This window comes from Rattus rattus, chromosome 5 (assembly GCF_011064425.1).
Source record: "Rattus rattus isolate New Zealand chromosome 5, Rrattus_CSIRO_v1, whole genome shotgun sequence".
In the NCBI taxonomy this organism is placed as follows: domain Eukaryota; kingdom Metazoa; phylum Chordata; class Mammalia; order Rodentia; family Muridae; genus Rattus; species Rattus rattus.
The window spans coordinates 43,663,361-43,679,783 of record NC_046158.1 but is presented as its reverse complement, the minus strand read 5'-3'; the positions used below and the strand labels follow the sequence as shown (position 1 = coordinate 43,679,783).

At 41.6% G+C, this 16,423-nt stretch overlaps 1 protein-coding gene and 1 pseudogene across 1 annotated transcript in view; one reads left to right on the top strand and one right to left on the bottom strand.

Annotated features, from left to right (window-relative positions):
* Nucleotides 1-16,423, top strand: part of Ttc21b (tetratricopeptide repeat domain 21B) — a 74,854-nt gene that overhangs the window by 37,440 nt on the left and 20,991 nt on the right. Inside the window, exons 19-22 of the mRNA XM_032903417.1 lie at nucleotides 3,522-3,628; nucleotides 11,795-11,983; nucleotides 13,190-13,300; nucleotides 14,180-14,261. Of these exons, the coding sequence (XP_032759308.1) occupies nucleotides 3,522-3,628; nucleotides 11,795-11,983; nucleotides 13,190-13,300; nucleotides 14,180-14,261 (489 nt within the window). The remainder of the gene's footprint in view (nucleotides 1-3,521; nucleotides 3,629-11,794; nucleotides 11,984-13,189; nucleotides 13,301-14,179; nucleotides 14,262-16,423) is intronic.
* On the bottom strand, nucleotides 467-1,316 carry LOC116899959 (annotated as a pseudogene).

Sequence of the window (16,423 nt, the reverse complement as noted above, 5' to 3'; positions counted from 1 at the left end):
GTATAGGCATATGTATAGTAGGTTACCGTCTATGTGTAATTCTGTAGTGATGAATTTTCATCTTATAATTTCTTATTTGCAAATATAGCCCTCTATTTTAAACATATACATGCTAGAATTTATTAATATCACAGAATATTAGTATTGGTTATAATTTGAAGAAAAATAACAGAAAACAGATAAGATTTTGGTCTGTATACTTCTGTGTACTTACAAAAATTGAATATTGCTTCATTCTCTTGCCTTGTTTTGCTTTGTGGGGAGGATGATCTCACTCTAGGCTCAGGCTGGCCTAGATTTCATGCCAATCCTCCTCTCTCAGCAGCCCAAATTCATGAGCCACCGTACCTAAAAGTTTATACTTTCTTAAAGACAAAAATGCCCAAGCACTGTGTAGCAATCATTGTGAGAATAAAACATACCCCTGCTTTTATCTGCCTCCCTTTGATGACTGAGGTGAGTTTTACTATTTATGGATCACAATCTGCCCTTTTTTAATTTTGTAATTATATTTATGTGCAGCAAACTTAGTGTACATGTAACCCAGTTCAGTGGCGAGTTCTTCAGTCTTTGCCTTTCCCAGCTTGGCAATGGGAGCCACAGACTTAGAACCTAGGATGTTGCCTCTCCGGTGGCAGTAGATCTCGTCATATCTGTCATTGTAATTGGTCCTAACAGCTTCCACCAGCTTAGCCAGAGCACCCTTGTCTTCCGCGTTAACCTGTGTGAAGGCAACAGTGGTGCACGTCTTCCTGTGGACCAGGCGCCCCAGCCTGGCCTTTCCCTTGATGCAGTAGGGCACCCCCATCTTTTGACATAGGGCAGGCAGGAAAACCACCAGCTCAATGGGGTCTACATCATGGGCAATCTCCACCAGCCGAGCCTTCTTGTTCTCCACCAAGGTGGTGGCAGGCAGTCTCTTAGTTGGGACGTCGCCTTTGCCAGCAGCTTTCTTCTCAACTCGGGCCAGCAGCCTCTGCTGCTTCTCCTGCTTTGTCTCTGGCCTGTACTTGTGGGCGAGCTTAAGCAGCTGAGTTGCTGTTTGCTTGTCCAGGGCCTGGGTGAACTGGTTAATGGCAGGAGGTACTTTGAGCCACTTATAGAGGATGGCTCTTTGCCACTGCAGCCTGATATAGCAGGGCCATTTGACGAAATGTGTTAGATCTCTTTTGGGCTGGATGTCCTGCCCAATGCCAAAGTTCTTGGGCCTTTTCTCAAACAAAGGGTTGACCACCTTTTTGGCCTCCTGTGTCTTGATGATGGTGGCACTAGGGCCACTTCTTCCCCTTGGCCTTCTTTCCTTTGGGCATCTTGCTTAGCTGGAGGAGAGAGAAACCACAATCTGCTTTCAATATATCCCTTTTGCCTTAATCTTTTGCCTGTTTTTCTGGTAGAGAGTCTTGCTGGAACTGGTATTTCTTTACCAAGTTTATCTATTGTGCCTTATATTGTATCTGACCATCTTCCTTCTTTGATTTCTATGTTACTTTACTTGAAAAAGCTTTTCTAATCAGTGTTTTTAAACTCTTTTAAGATGTTACCTAGCCTTTTTGATTTTATTTTTTAACTAAGAACATTAAACCACATAGGTGTTCTTTCGTATTATCTTCAAAATGGATAGTCATTTTAAATTTAGTTGTTTTGTTCAAATGCCACCTTTATTTCTTAATAAATACCATATATATGACTCTATAAGAAATTTAACTTCATTCCATTGATTTCCTTTTGCTACCGCCATGTATGTTTCTGTCTGTAAGAGCAGTCTACCCTAATCTTTCTAGTACTCCCAAATGTCTTAGTTTAGCTTTGATAAAGTTGACCCATAAATCAACTATGGATACGTTTCTGTGTGATTTCTTACTCATGTCAAACAACTCACATGATCTGTGAGATCTAGCCAATCAACACAAAAAAAGCCTAAGATTGTAGGGGAAGATACAGGTATGTATTTATATAAATTTCTTGTGTTGGCTTGTATAGGAAATGCTTACTCAGTGTTTGCTGAATACAGCCTGCAGCATGCTCATACCTTCACACACATTTTATGTGTTATTACATGAATTAGCTTTAAACTGTCCCTCTTTTAAGTCAGCAACCTACAGCTCACTTTCCTTCACGTCTACAGGTTTCCACAGCTAGTAAATACTAGCACCTGGCTTCTCACATAGGTCTTTAACTTACTCTGAGAAAGCCGAAGTTTCTCATGCGCCTCCTCGGTGTGGTGTGCACGGAATACTCCTCATTCCTTACAGTTTTCCTCTCTTTTGTAGTTGGTGAGAGTCAAAATCTTGGCTTCTGCCTTGTTGTTATGTTAAAGCAGCTGCTGGCTCAGTTCTGAATCTGTGTTCCCACTGCGCCGTTTCTACTTCCGTCTCTCTGTCCCTCTGGATTAGGAAGGAAGCTTGCTGGCCTGCCTGATTCCGTCCTCCATTGCACGGGCCAGCTACATACAGCCTCTCTGAATCCAGAAGTGATCTGGAGCTTTCCAGAAGAAATCCAGCTACATTGCTTTATGGCCCTGCCCACTCTGCCCCTCTGATGGGGCCAGAGCAAAGACAGCTGCTGCATGGGTTTCCACACTGTCGCTGATACTTGTCAGTTAGCCTACTTCACAGCCTTTCTTCCCCTAAAGTCACTGTGACGAAACTGCCTTCTTTGGAAATCTAACTTCATGCTAGACTGAGTTTTTGTTACCCAGATTTGTTAATTCAATTAATTATAAGACAAAACACTACTTTTCAATGTTAAGCAGTCATTGAGCCAGCAAGATGATGGGTCAGCTGGTAAAAGTGCTTGATGCACTGGGCCCGGGATTGACCTCCAAGCCCCATATGAAAAAGGAGAGAACCAACTCCGACAAGGAGTGCTCTGACCTCCACAAGTACAAGGTGCATCTGAGTTTGTGGTGCAACATGGCCCAGATTGCACACTCCTTATATGGTGCGACCAACTTCCTCTGTCCACATTTAGGGCTCTGCCATGGCGTAGATCACTGCAGGCTTTGGATTGGATTACTTAGCACCAGTTGGCTTATTCAGTTTTCCCTTAAGCATGCTGGATAGATACTTCATTGTTCTACGAGGGAGGGAGAGATTACATAGATAGTTCCAGATGAGGCCAGACTAGAAACCAGACCTGTTGCCGTTACAATTTGTGACATTAATAATGCTAACTTATTAAATTTAAGCACTTTTCTTTGTAATTGTATGAAGGTACTGTTTCGTTTTAATGGCTTCAACAAACACATCTTTACACACTTAAATTCTGCAATCTCGATGTGAGTGGTGGGATTACCTGCTACTAAGTGTCTAAGAACAAATGCTGGTAACAGTTCAGTTTCTCTTCTTTTTCTTAAAAGTCAATTACTATTCTAAATCCTTTTATTTTTAAGGGTTGGCTATGCTTTAACTGTCTAAAATCTAAGATATTCACTGTCAAAATCTTGTAAAGACCGTTTTTAATGTACAGATATTTAGGCATTTATTTAAGATGACATTATCCTGTTTGCATTCCATTCTCAGTAAATGAATTGTCGGCTCTCATGGTGGATGGGCGTTCCCAAGTCCTTCTAGCAAAAGTTTACTCTAAAATGGAGAGACCTGGCGACGCGATTGCCGCATTACAGCAGGTACAGGGTGTATGACTCTGGGCAGAGGGCTGAAAATACTCTGTTAACCCAATACTTACAGAAGATTTATGTAGGTTTTTAACTGGCGACCTATGTAGGGTTATTGTGGGTTCCCGTATCTGCTCCACCACAGGGCTGGGCCACTCAGGGAGGCGGGCCACTCAGGGAGGCAGGACGTGGGAAGTTGACCACGCTTACCCTGCGGGTTGTCAGCCTGTGGGAAGCTGAGCGCAGGAAACAGCCGGAGCTGGCTGGGGGTCCCTGGACCTGCAAGGAGACCGGAGCCATCGTGTTCTCAGGCTCTTGGGCATCCAGGTGCCACTAGAAGCCCAGGAAGAGCTGATTATGGAGTGGGGGCCCACTGGGCTGGATTTAGCCCTGGCGGGGGGAGCTCCTGCTGGTCTTGCAGGAAGAGTCCTTGGCTGCACAGTAGTGAGCTTCAGGCTTGGTGGTGGAGGTGGTTGGCAGTGCAGGCAGACTTTCTTGGGGAGATTAGACGGCAGCTCTGTAAGCGAAGACCTCTGTGGCTCCCCACAATGGATCCTGATGAAAAACGGCAGTCCATGGTTTTAAGACATTCATTGTCATGGCGAAAAGTGGATGAGTAAAACCGTACCCCACTTCTCAGGGTGGGCCTGAAATTAAATACCTTTGTGGGGAACAGTATCTGGGAAGGAAAGTTTATTAGCTAAGCCCCAGGCTTTTAGGTACCTCATTATAATGGAGATCTGTCTTGAGCCTATGTGACCTGTGGTCACATCCTCTAGCTGTTCAGGGGGTTGGGGCATCGTCCTTACTTGACTGGTGGCCACAAATCTATAGAGAGCTACAGCTAGTATCCGGCCTGGTTTCCTGGGAGTCAGGCAAAACTCCTACCATCCCTTTCAGGGTCTCAAGCTCCTCAACCAGGAACCAGGGAGCCTTTCTCGGTCCCACAGATTTATCAAAACAAATAATGATTCAATGCCTGAAGATGGTTAATACTGAGAACACTTCAATTTTGAAAGCGTTGAAGCCTCAACACTCCCTTTACAGAAACTATTTTTTAATTCCACAACTTTAATATATTTCACACTGATCATTTAAAATCTCCTCCTTTGTCAGTTTAGGTAGTCGTGTTTTTTAAAAAAATAATGTGTTCCATTGTCAAGTACAATAACATCTTCTGAGTTCCTGTGTCTCCTATAAAAAGGTATCTTTCATAGTCGATATTTTTAGTTATATTTGCTTTCCATTTTGATAATCACACAAAGGTTTATTCTTGTTAGTATTATTAATGAGTCAGTCACCTTTCCCCCTCTGGCTCCCATGAATGCTTGTTTGCTTTTTAACTACATGATGCCACTTTATAAGAAAATTTCTAAAAAGCAGTTTCCTTCTTAAATTGTATACACATGTTTTTAATGGCTTTAATGAACAATTTTTAAAAAAACTTTTTTTACAAACATAAATTGTTACAGACTCAAAAATGAAACCTGAACCACCAGCCTTTGGGACTGGCAGGTGAGGGGATCATGTCCTGACTTCTGTAGTTGCACTGTGCCAGCGCCATACTTTGTCTGACCTGATCCTTTGAGCCTTGACGTTTGCCTCTGTCCTCTATGACAGTGAATTTCAGAACAAATTTCTGTGGACATTGGTGACAAGATTTCTGGCATTATGGAGTGCTCAGCATATGCCAGTGCCACTGGTATGTCAGTTGACTTTGTGGGGGTGGCACATGCCATGGCTCCCGTGCGACAGTCAAACAATAACTGTGGAGTGAGTTGTTTTGTCTTACTTTCTGTGTCTCTGTTGCTAGGCAAGCACTTTTACCCAGGTCGCCGCCTCTCTGTCTCACTCTGCTTCCTTGTGGTTCTTGTTTGCACAGAGTATGTTTTTACTGTCAATGTTCATTTCCTTATACCGAGGATCTGAAGGCCAACAATGAGTACTTTTATGTGCTCTGACAATTTTGTTTTTACGCTTCTTTAATTTATTACCAGGCCTAGTAACACAAGTTTGTAATCCCCACTATTTGTGAAACTGGGAAGGAAGAAACCCCAAGGTCAAGGCCTGCTAGGGGTGCAGAGCAAGATGAAGTCCAGCCCAAGAACCTACCGAGATGTTCTTTCAAAATGAAAACCAAAGAGATGGCCGAGGGCATGTAGTTCTCACCAAGTGGATATTTCATTTGCTTGCATGCACCGTAATTATGGACTATATTTGGGCTTCTCCCTGCCATCTTACAACTTGTTTGCATTTTGAAGTTTTAAAGCTTCGTGTTCTCTTTTCTTGACTTTTTTAGTTTATTTTCAGTTCATTTCCCCCCGTGCTCTGTTATCCATGCCTCGGTTCAGTGTTCTGTGGGTGCAGTGTGGACTGCAGCGCAGGCTCGCTTCTCCTCGGTTCCAGCTCTGCCTTCCTATCCTGGTTCCTCCCTTTCAAGCTGGCTGCTTGAAATTGTATTTATAGTTAACGCTACACAATTCATTTCCCTCTGAAGCCATACAAAGAACCCTTTGTACAAATAAGTAATTATATAATAACTCTGCTTGTTATGTAAGCATTGCTATTCATACATGTTTTCTACCACCTGTACTTTTATTTAGTGGTTTATAGTTTATTTCATGTTCTACCCATTGTCTACTTCTCTCTCTAATCTCTAGTTTTGTTTTGTTTTTTTTTTTTTCGGGGCTGGGGACCGAACCCAGGACCTTGCGCTTCCTAGGCAAGTGCTTTACCACTGAGCCAAATCCCCAACCCGTTATTTTTTAGTTAATCTTTTGATTTGTGTGTATGTGTGTGTGCGCGCCTGTTTGTCTATATATGCGCCATGAGAGGAAGATATTTGATCCCCTGGAATTGGAGTATGAGCTGCCCGATGAGTATGGTAGGAACTGAACCCAAGTATTCTGCAGAAAGAGAAAGTGCTCTTAACCACTGAGCCTTCTCTCCAGCCCCTGATTTCTAGATATCTAAATATATAGTAAATATACAGTATTTTGATATCTAGATTACATTCCTGTATATTACAGAATTATCGTAAGAAGAGGTTCAAATTTTGCAAAACCCATCATCACATTTCCTTTGCCTGTCTCGCCTGATCCAATCCAGCACTCAGAACAGTGCAGCAGACTCAGCAGGGCTAGCTCCCTCCTTACCCAGGGTCCACGATGTTACCCACTGTAGCTCCCTTACCTTTGCCCAGAACTTATCCACAGCCATTGAGTCTCAAAACCTTAAGCTCTTACTTGGCACTGATAATTGCAGTATCACGACAAAGGTCTTCTGGAATACCAGTGTATGACTTAACAGTGATTAAGCAAATGGCATCCTCCACGCTGTGACCACCTGCGCCTGACAGTGGACTGCATGCAGTCGAATGGCTAGAAAAGTAGAGGTGAAAAACAGCAAGATGGCTTAGCAAGTGAGTAAAGGCACTTGGCTGTGAGACTTGCCGCCTCATCTGTTTGATCCCCAGAGGCCACGTGTTGGAGTAGAGAACTAATCCCCACGTGTGCACCCTTCCCACACCAGAAAACGAAGCAATAGATCTAATAAAACCAAGAGATCTGAGACTTAGCCATTTGTAAGACTTGAGTCATCTCATCCCAGAGAAACACACAGGACATACGGTTCTTGTTTCTTCTTGCTTAGGGCTGATTGACTGTAACAGTTCCTATCTGTTCCTGTCTGCCCTTCACCGATCTTCCTGTTTCCTTTATGAATCAATCATTTCTCCCTAAAATGTTAACTAAACTGTATTTTCACAGAGTGTAGGCTCAGTGGGTTCTTATTTAACTGACTTTTCCCTCTTTATCCAGTATCTGTTGATCTCACAGCTTAATTCTGGATAAGATTTTTAATATGCGTAGATTGTATTTGTTTATATTTCTTACATTCAACATTTGTTTTCCCCTAATGTGCACTGTTTTGCCATGTTGTTTTTGTAAAAATTAATATTAATTCAGTTTAAAGGTGTACTTTATCTTGAAGCAATCATAAGATTTGCAACATAAAACTACAAAAATAGAAAGGAAAAATTAGAAGCTATTGTTAAAGCCCCACCTGACCTCCAAGACTGAATCAGTATCCTGTCTCTACTCCTGTGGAAACCATTGTCTAACTGGAGTTGGTTGGATGAACTTATAGACAAAGTCAATTATATTTCTACTCTTAAATAAGTACCAAATGTTTATATCTATACTTTTTTTCTACCTAAGAAGTTGAATGAATTTAGAATTATATATTATAAAATGTAAAAGGATTAAAATGTCAATGCAAGCAAGGCTTATGTTGTTATTGTAGCAAATTAATTTAGCTTTAATCCTTCTGAAAACCAAGCAGAAACATAATATTATACCAATTTTTTAATGTATTCTTGGAGCTGTGGAGATGGCTCAATGTTTAAGGGGACCCAAGTTTGGTTCTCAGATTATAACCATCTGTAACGCCAGCTCCAGGAAGTGATTAGGGACCTCTACCTTCCTCAGGCACCTTCACATTCATAAGCACTTACTGACATGCAGATAACACATGCCTACACATAATCTAAAATAAATAAAAATAAATCTTTGAAAGAAATGTGTAAATATATGTTCTATAAAAAGATTTCTTAACGGTTATATTTATTCTTATAGCAACTTAACATTTTTCATAAAATGTTTTAGATGCAAAATTTTGCAAAATTATTTTTTTATTAAAATGCCTTTTAGTTATTTATCCTTACAAAAATGACAAGGTCTCTCTCTCTCTCTCTCTCTCTCTCTCTCTCTCTCTCTCTCTCTCTCTCGTGTGTATGTGTATGTCCCTCTCTATCACACACACACACACACACACACACACACACATTTATAAACTTCTCCAAAGAGCTTAACAATTGAGATACACAACAATACACTATTTGCTTTTCTAGAAGTTTAGCTGATAGAAAGACAAAGCTCAGATTATGTAAATTGCCTATCTTTTACAATCTTTTAGTCCATAAAATGTATCATTCAAATCACAAAGCTTCTAAATAGGGAGCCACATTAAAAGACTCAACAGATTGTGTTTATATATTTGTGTATTTATACATATATGTAACAGTAAAAGCAAAAGAAAAAGAAGCCTCCAATTTGAAAGGAAGTGGTACCTGGAAGGTACCCGGGAGGAAAAGGAAGAGTAAGTGATGTAATCATATTTTAATTTTAAATATCTTAATAAAACAATTTAAAATAGATATAAAAGATATACTCCCTAGTTACTTCACAATAGTAAAGATGCAAGGGTAACTAGTGCATGTGCTGAGTAGGTTTTACAGTTAATCAGAGAGAGCTAAAATAGTAATATTTACTGAGTGTCCATGTACCCAGCTCTGAACTGAAAACTTAACTCCACAGTCGCATGTAACATTTAGGCCACCGTTTGCTATGAAGTGGCTCTCAGACCCCCAGTCATTCCGCTGACTTGCTGTGCCCCCCACCTGTGAGTGCTTGCTTCTTTGTAACTGCAGCCCGTGCTCTGCCAGCTGGTATGCCTGAGGGCCACCTAGCCATCTGCAGGCGTGGTTTAATACCTGTCATAATTAATATCGCCTGGGAATTTACAAAGAAACATTTTCATGCTCAGCTGGCCTATCGACTAAGAAACTCTAGAGATGGCCTCTAAAATCTCATTTTAAGCTCCTGTCTGGTGATTCCAATACTCAAGTTTTCAAAGTATGTCTGTAGAGCAAATGTTTTACAGGTACAAATAGAAGCTTCTAGGCTATCGCATGCTACCCAAATTATAAGACAAAGCTACATTGCCTCCGTAGGTATTAGTCATGGGAATCATGCCTACCAGCGAAGACTTAAAATCTAGGTTTGGAATAGTCGCTACGATTTAACTGTGTCTCTCAGAAAGTATGTGTTAGAAATTTAATTATCAACAGACAGGGAGTCCTACCTATGAAGGATGTTAAAAATATTCACCATCATGTGTTGTTGTAAAAATATAAAAATAAAAGTATCGGTGTCTTTTACCCCGCTACGTCCGCACCGCGCCATCTGTTGTTGTAAAAATATAAAAATAAAAAGAATAGTTGTCTATTTCCCCGCTTGGTCCACACAGCGGTGCCCAAGATATCTGCTAGATATCTTGGTGGAAACACATCCCCACTCCTCAGCGACCCAGTGTCTCTTGCTGCCACACACTTTCCTGTACTCAAACCCTCACATAAAAGAACACACAACACAATAATCTTTGACCCAATCGATAAGATATAATTGCCCACTTAAACATACAAAGCCCAGTACCATCCATCCCTTAGGAACATTGGTAACAACCTGTAAATACACAGAGCAGAATCTTAACATCACCTGCCTTCTTCCCCCCCCCTCCTGTCTCTTCCTCTCTCTCCTAGTCTCCTCCTCCTCCTCCTTCAAACTTCTCTTCGCCCATCCTTCCTTCTCCTCCAATGACAGGCCTCCTTCTATCCTGTACCTGCCCCTCACCTGTACCCCAAATTCAATGGGGAAAAGGTTCTGGTGAAGTCACCTGAGTCCTGAGTATATGTCTAGGCAGCTGTCCTTGGGGCAGTGGAATTAGCATCAAAATACAGATAACTTCAGGGCAAACCACAACAATCATGTGTGGATTAATTTAGACTAGGAGCAAACTTAAACTTTCATATCAGCCTCCTGTTCCCTGATCGGCTCACCTTCTGCCATGGGTGGCACAGAGAAAGAAGGCCCTTGCTTCATGCTGTGCCTTGATATTGAAGTTCCCAGCCTCCGCGACATAGATAAATTTCACTTTTAAAAAATAAAAAAGAGGGCAATGTTTTTAATAAAATGGGGAAGCAACTATAAACTGAGTCTACCTCCAAGGGTCAGTCATTGTAGAAAGAGCTAGCTTTCCTTAGGCGGTTGCCGTGAGCCTCTGTAGCAAATACTGTTTGTACTTTCTTTTTCAGTTTTTCTTTCTTACTGTGGGCAAAATAGGGTAAGCCCTGAAACATGTTTCAGCGCAGTAAATATAAATACATATACATATTTCATAGATGATATATATAGGATATATATATATACACACTCACACACACACATCTAGGTATATAACAAAAACCGGAAACACATATGCAATGCAATTAATATTAAAATTTCATGAAAGAGAATTACTCTTTGCTATCTATGATATGGATTCCTGTTTTATCATCCTTTCATTTCTGAAAGATAGTTATAACCCTGTAAACTGGCGATACAAAAATGAAACTTTAAAATGTTATAAATCATACTCATCAAATATAAATTGTCAGCCAACATTTTGACAGGCGTCTTTGAAACAGTGTCCTGTGCCCAGTCGAATGTGTGGTGTTTTGCTGGCATTCACTATTTGCTAAATGTGTCACCATGAATGACTGCGGATGACTCATGGTTATATTCTACTTGTTAAGCACTAAAGAAAGAATTCTCTCTCATTTATTAATGTCCTACAGACAAGAAGTATGACTAAAAGGCATATTTCTAGTCCAACAGTCGGTTTATTATTGTTATGTAGATTAGGATAGCTCCATCTTGGGTTTATGTATCACGAGATTACCCATCATTAGACCGTTAGGTTGCTTAGGGTTGTTGGTGTCATTTCTTTGTTAATTTTTATAGCTTATAACACCAATATTTCTCCTTTACAATGACTAAGTAGCTGTGTGCTTTGTTTCCATTCCTTCTGAATGAATCATTGTTACCTTCCCAAGATTGGAAAAGCTTAAGTTCAACAGACGAGTTGGTTTTTTGTATTAGTATGCTTTAGGAAAATATTTGATTAATTCATAAACTATCAACACATGATGTATGTGTTACTTGAAATCTACCAATATTTAGGTTTTCATTACATTATATTTAGCATTTATAATTAATTATCAGTAATAGCTAGGGATCTTCCTAATTATTCCATCGCTGTGTTTCCTTTATGATTTTTTTCTGTGTTCGTGCCTATACAGAAGAAGACTCGATATTACAGTTCTTTGGCTTATTTGCAAGTAGCTGCTTGTGTGAGATCTTCAAAAGGCTCTTTTTGTGGGGCAGGGGGATTAGTTTGTTCTATCACCGACCGTCAACACTCAGATAAATCTTATGGTACACTCACACTGTTAGACAGACTGTTGGAAAGTGCTCCTTTCCCTTTCCCAGTTCTTACGTTTTAACGCTTGCTTTTTTGTAGGCTCGAGAACTGCAGGCTCGGATATTGAAGCGAGTTCAGATGGAGCAGCCAGATGCAGTTCCTTCACAGAAACACTTTGCAGCTGAAATTTGTGCAGAGATTGCAAAACACTCCGCTGCTCAGCGAGACTATGAAAAGGCAATTACATTTTATAGGGAGGCCCTGGTTCATTGTGAAATGGATAGTAAGGTCAGTGCTGTTGTAACAAGGATAGGTACCTGCATTCCAGGTACCACATAATTTGCTCAGATGTAGAAGCCTATGAGATTATTAATAAAGAAGATTTGAAAATAAATGTAGCAACAAAAATAAGTTTAAAAAAGCAATCGTGTTTCTGGAAAACTTTCAGAGTGCATGTGGAGCTAGGAGTGGACTACACAGTGTAGTATTTGCTAAGCATGTGCCCAACCCTGAGTTCATTCTCCAGCAATGCAAAATCAAAGAACAAAACCTAATGATGTCTTCCGTCGGGGGAACTGCAGAGCTGACACAGTTAGTGAAGTGTTTGCCACACGAGCATAAGGACCCAGTGTTAGCCCTTGCATTCACCAAGAAGCTGTAAGAAAAGCTGGGTGCAGTACCACACACTTCGACCAGCACTGGCTTGTCACAAAGACAGGAGGGTCACTGGGGTTGCGGGACAGTCAGTCTCTGAGTGGCTGAGCTCTGGATTTACTCAAAGACCTTGTCTCAAAACATGATAGAAAGTGACAGGGTACTTTACCTGATGTTGACCTCTCACCCGCCCCCAAACACACACACACGCACTCACAACGTACAGTTTGTAGTGGATTACGTAATGTAAACCAAATCTGAGATTTTGTTGCCTTAATAGTCACTTCAAAGCTGTTTTTCAGCCACAGATATCTCAGCGTAGGTCGTTGGATTCAGTTAGGTCAGCAGTGCCATACGCTCCAGCATCTGTATGTCAGTGGCTCCTTGGTGCTGGGACTGTGAAAGGACGCTAGTGACTCTGGTCACTGACGGCATAGCCTTACAAAGGCATACAGAAGCCGGCACCTCTTCAGTGGTGGCTAAGAGAGTGGAAACACTAGTTCTGCTCAGAAGCATATCTTAGCAACCTTTTTCATTTTACTAATGAGAAAACATGTTTAAAGTGGATTACCCTGGTCTTTCTCAGAGGTTTATACTGAAATCCCATATGTTGCTTTAAAATCAGAACACCTGCAGTCTGTATTTACCAAGTGAGTTATCGCCTGCCTTTGTCTTCCTGAAGAGACAGTAGCGATGAAGGTGCCTATCATCTATCTTGTCTGTTGTACGTGGCATTTTTATTGCTCTAACTTTCAGACAAATGAAGTTTAATCTCATCCAAACATTTACTCATTTAATTTTGAAACCAGTGTTCTGACTAGTCCTGCCTTTGCTGCCTAGATAATGTTGGAACTGGCCCAGCTATACCTGGCCCAAGAAGACCTGGATGCCTCCCTCCGGCACTGTGCACTGCTTCTCCAGAGGGACCAGGACAACGAACCGGCCACCATGGTCAGTCGAGGTCTCTGCTGCGCGGGCAGTTGCGCTTTACTCTCTGTGAGGAACGTTCACAGTTTATCTGTAGTACGGTTACTGGGCGATGAGGTCTTGCTCTTACGCACTTTTGGAGGAATAGCCTATTCCTAACGTGAGCACAGCAGACCTTCTGGAGTCACAGGGAACAACAAAGCCTCATTGTGTCACTGTGTCACTCTCAACGGCCTGTCTCACAGTTTCGGGTTTTTCCTATATGGATTGAAGCTTCTTTCAGCTTTTAAATGTCTTGCATGGGTGACATTGCACGTGGCTCATTCAAGATCACCATTACAACCAAGTAGACTGTAAGGCGTCTTGCTTTAAAACACATGGAAAGTCTCCACAGGTCTTGCATGGTTTACATTTAAGATACATAGGACTTAAGCTTGTTTCCAAGCCTTTCGTGGTCACTCTAGTACGGTGAGGCATGTCGCTACAGTAGCACGATGGAATAGTAAGTACCCTCACATGCTTCTAAAGATCGTGTTCGTCATTTGTATGTGTGTATGTCAGCGCAAGGCCCTAGGAGATCAGAGGCGTGGGGGCTCCCCAGAGCTGGAGTTACAAGTGGTTGTGAGCTGTCCCTAGTGGGTGCTGGGAATTGAACTTGGGTCCTCTATAAGAGTAGTACACTCTTGTAAACACTGAGCCATGGCTGCAGGCCTTCATAATTGTTTTTTATGCCCCCACTTGAAACTTTTGGGAGGCCAAAAGCTGTGAGCAGAGCATCGATTTGCATCCTTGATTATTTTTTATCATTTCTGTCCCTCCTGTTTTTCCATAAATATTAGTATAGTGCTAAATCTTCATTAACAGAATGTGCTTGGTGACAATGTGTGGTGCTTATCTTTGCAGTTGATGGCCGACCTCATGTTCAGAAAACAGGACTATGAACAAGCAGTGTTCCACTTGCAGCAGCTTTTAGAACGAAAACCAGGTAAATGCACCCTGACTAATGTGTTCCTCTTCCTGTCAACTTAGGTTGTGTTTGTTTTGCTTTCTTATCCTGTCAACAGTTGGGGAAGGACTCGTGGATTGACGCGGACTATGCTCTCCCCGCACTTGCGTCTAAGTAGTTCAAGTGGCTTGCGGGAATCCCCGCTGTCTGTTGATCTCACAGTGAGCTGTGAGCACAGCCTGGACGGGCTGCCTTGCAATCGCCTGTGTTACTTCAGTGACTTCGCACTCCAGCTGTCTCCTCAGACTTCTGTCACTGCTGCCACCTCCCTTGCCCTCACCCGAATCCTTACACCCCAAACTGAGAGAGTTCCCACAACCCCACTCCAACCCTCATCCTTCCTACGCCTGACTCCGCTCTCTGCTGGCTTTTCCCTGTGTGCACTGCACAGAGCCCCATGGGCACCAAAGGGCCTGAGTCTGGTTTCTTCTCTCTGTGGTCAGTTTCCCTGTCAGCACACAGCCCTGCAGTGATAACTCTCAGACACTAATCACATTAGATTCTCCTGCTCACTTTGCCCAGACCTCCCTTCACTTCCTGCTAAGCCCCCATCATTGTTTGCCCTTCTTTCAGTTTTCCATTTCAACTTCAGTTGTTATTCTGTCCCACTGTTCCTGTTCCTTAAGGAGGAATTATCTCATCTTCCTATGTATTCTTTAAAGTACAGACTTTTCTTCCCTGGTTTAAGCTGGTCTTGGCCACATTGCCCTCACACATCTCTTCTAGTAGGGAAGCCCCCTTGTGTCATGTGGGTTTCCTCTCACCTAGGTTTCCATTGCAAACAGCTGACTGTTAATTGTTAGTTCACTGGCTGCTTTGGAGCATTTATAAGCAAGCGTGGTTTTATTTTATTTTTCTTTTTTACAAGTATGTATTAATTGTGTGGAGTAAGAGGTTTCATTATGACATCTTTATAAGTATGCAATGTGAGTTCACCATACTCATTTCTAGTAACCTCTTCTGTTACCCTAATGCTCTTCCTCTCTCAAACAGCACCATTTTTACTTTCATGATTTTTAAAACCTGTTCATCAATGCTTGTGTGTGTCAGAAAAATGGGGAACAGTGGGGGAGGGGGTGTTGTGGATACCAGAGGACAACTTTGGGCATTAGTCTCAATACGCTGCCCATCTCTTTAGAGACATGGTGCTTCACTGGGCTAGAACTCATGATTTAGGCCTAGGAATACTCCTGTCTGTCTTCCTAGCACTGAGGTTATATATAGGCTTATGCCATCACTTCTTACATTTCTACATGGGTTTTAGAGATGTGAGATAGCTCCCTGTACCCTAGTTTAAAAAAAAAAACTACTCATAATTTCAATGTAAGGCCACTGTGCTTTAGCAGTACTGAAAGCCATGAACCACACCCTGAGGCTTTGTGTAGAGTTTATCCAATATTGCCTGTAACACATTTTATCTTCCTTCTTTCTCTCTCTTTCTCACTATGTATTCTAAAATATATCACCCTGGAGGGTTCATTGAGTATCTTGCTTTCCACTTGGCCCAGGACTACAAGGGTCCTAGATCCAGAATGTTCCATGCTAAAGAAAATTCCAGGTGAAAGTGGGATGACCTGATCACCCTAACTCATATATCACATTGTCAATAAATAGCTCTCTTTTACTTAAGTGTATTTGCTAATACACACATGCTATCTCTACATTTGTCTTCTCTGTTACTCTATACTTTCCAAGGCCAGCAATAGCGTGCTCCTTTTACCGATAGACACAGGCTAGACACAGTGCAGAATCAATGAGTATTGATTGGATGGATCTGTGAGAGACAGGATGGAAGTAGACAGCGAACAGAGTTCTCTTTGGCTGCTCATATTTTCTACTCAGGTAGCAGTGAGATTTTTAGGTGAGAATAGGGAACGTTGAGAGGGTATTGGAAATTTGAGAAAAGAGAAGAAAATTTGAATGAGTAAATTCACTAGAGAATACATTGATTGTATCATTCATCCAGTAATCAATGAATGGATTACTGTCAGTTCTTAAAATTGCTACAGTTTAGTTAAAAGTTTTGTTCACATGACCCTTTGTTCTCCCAGTGAATGCTTCATTCTTGATAGGACTTTACCTACTTACCTACCAACTTACTTTGTGTGGTTCCTTCTAAAACACATCCATGCACAGTGATT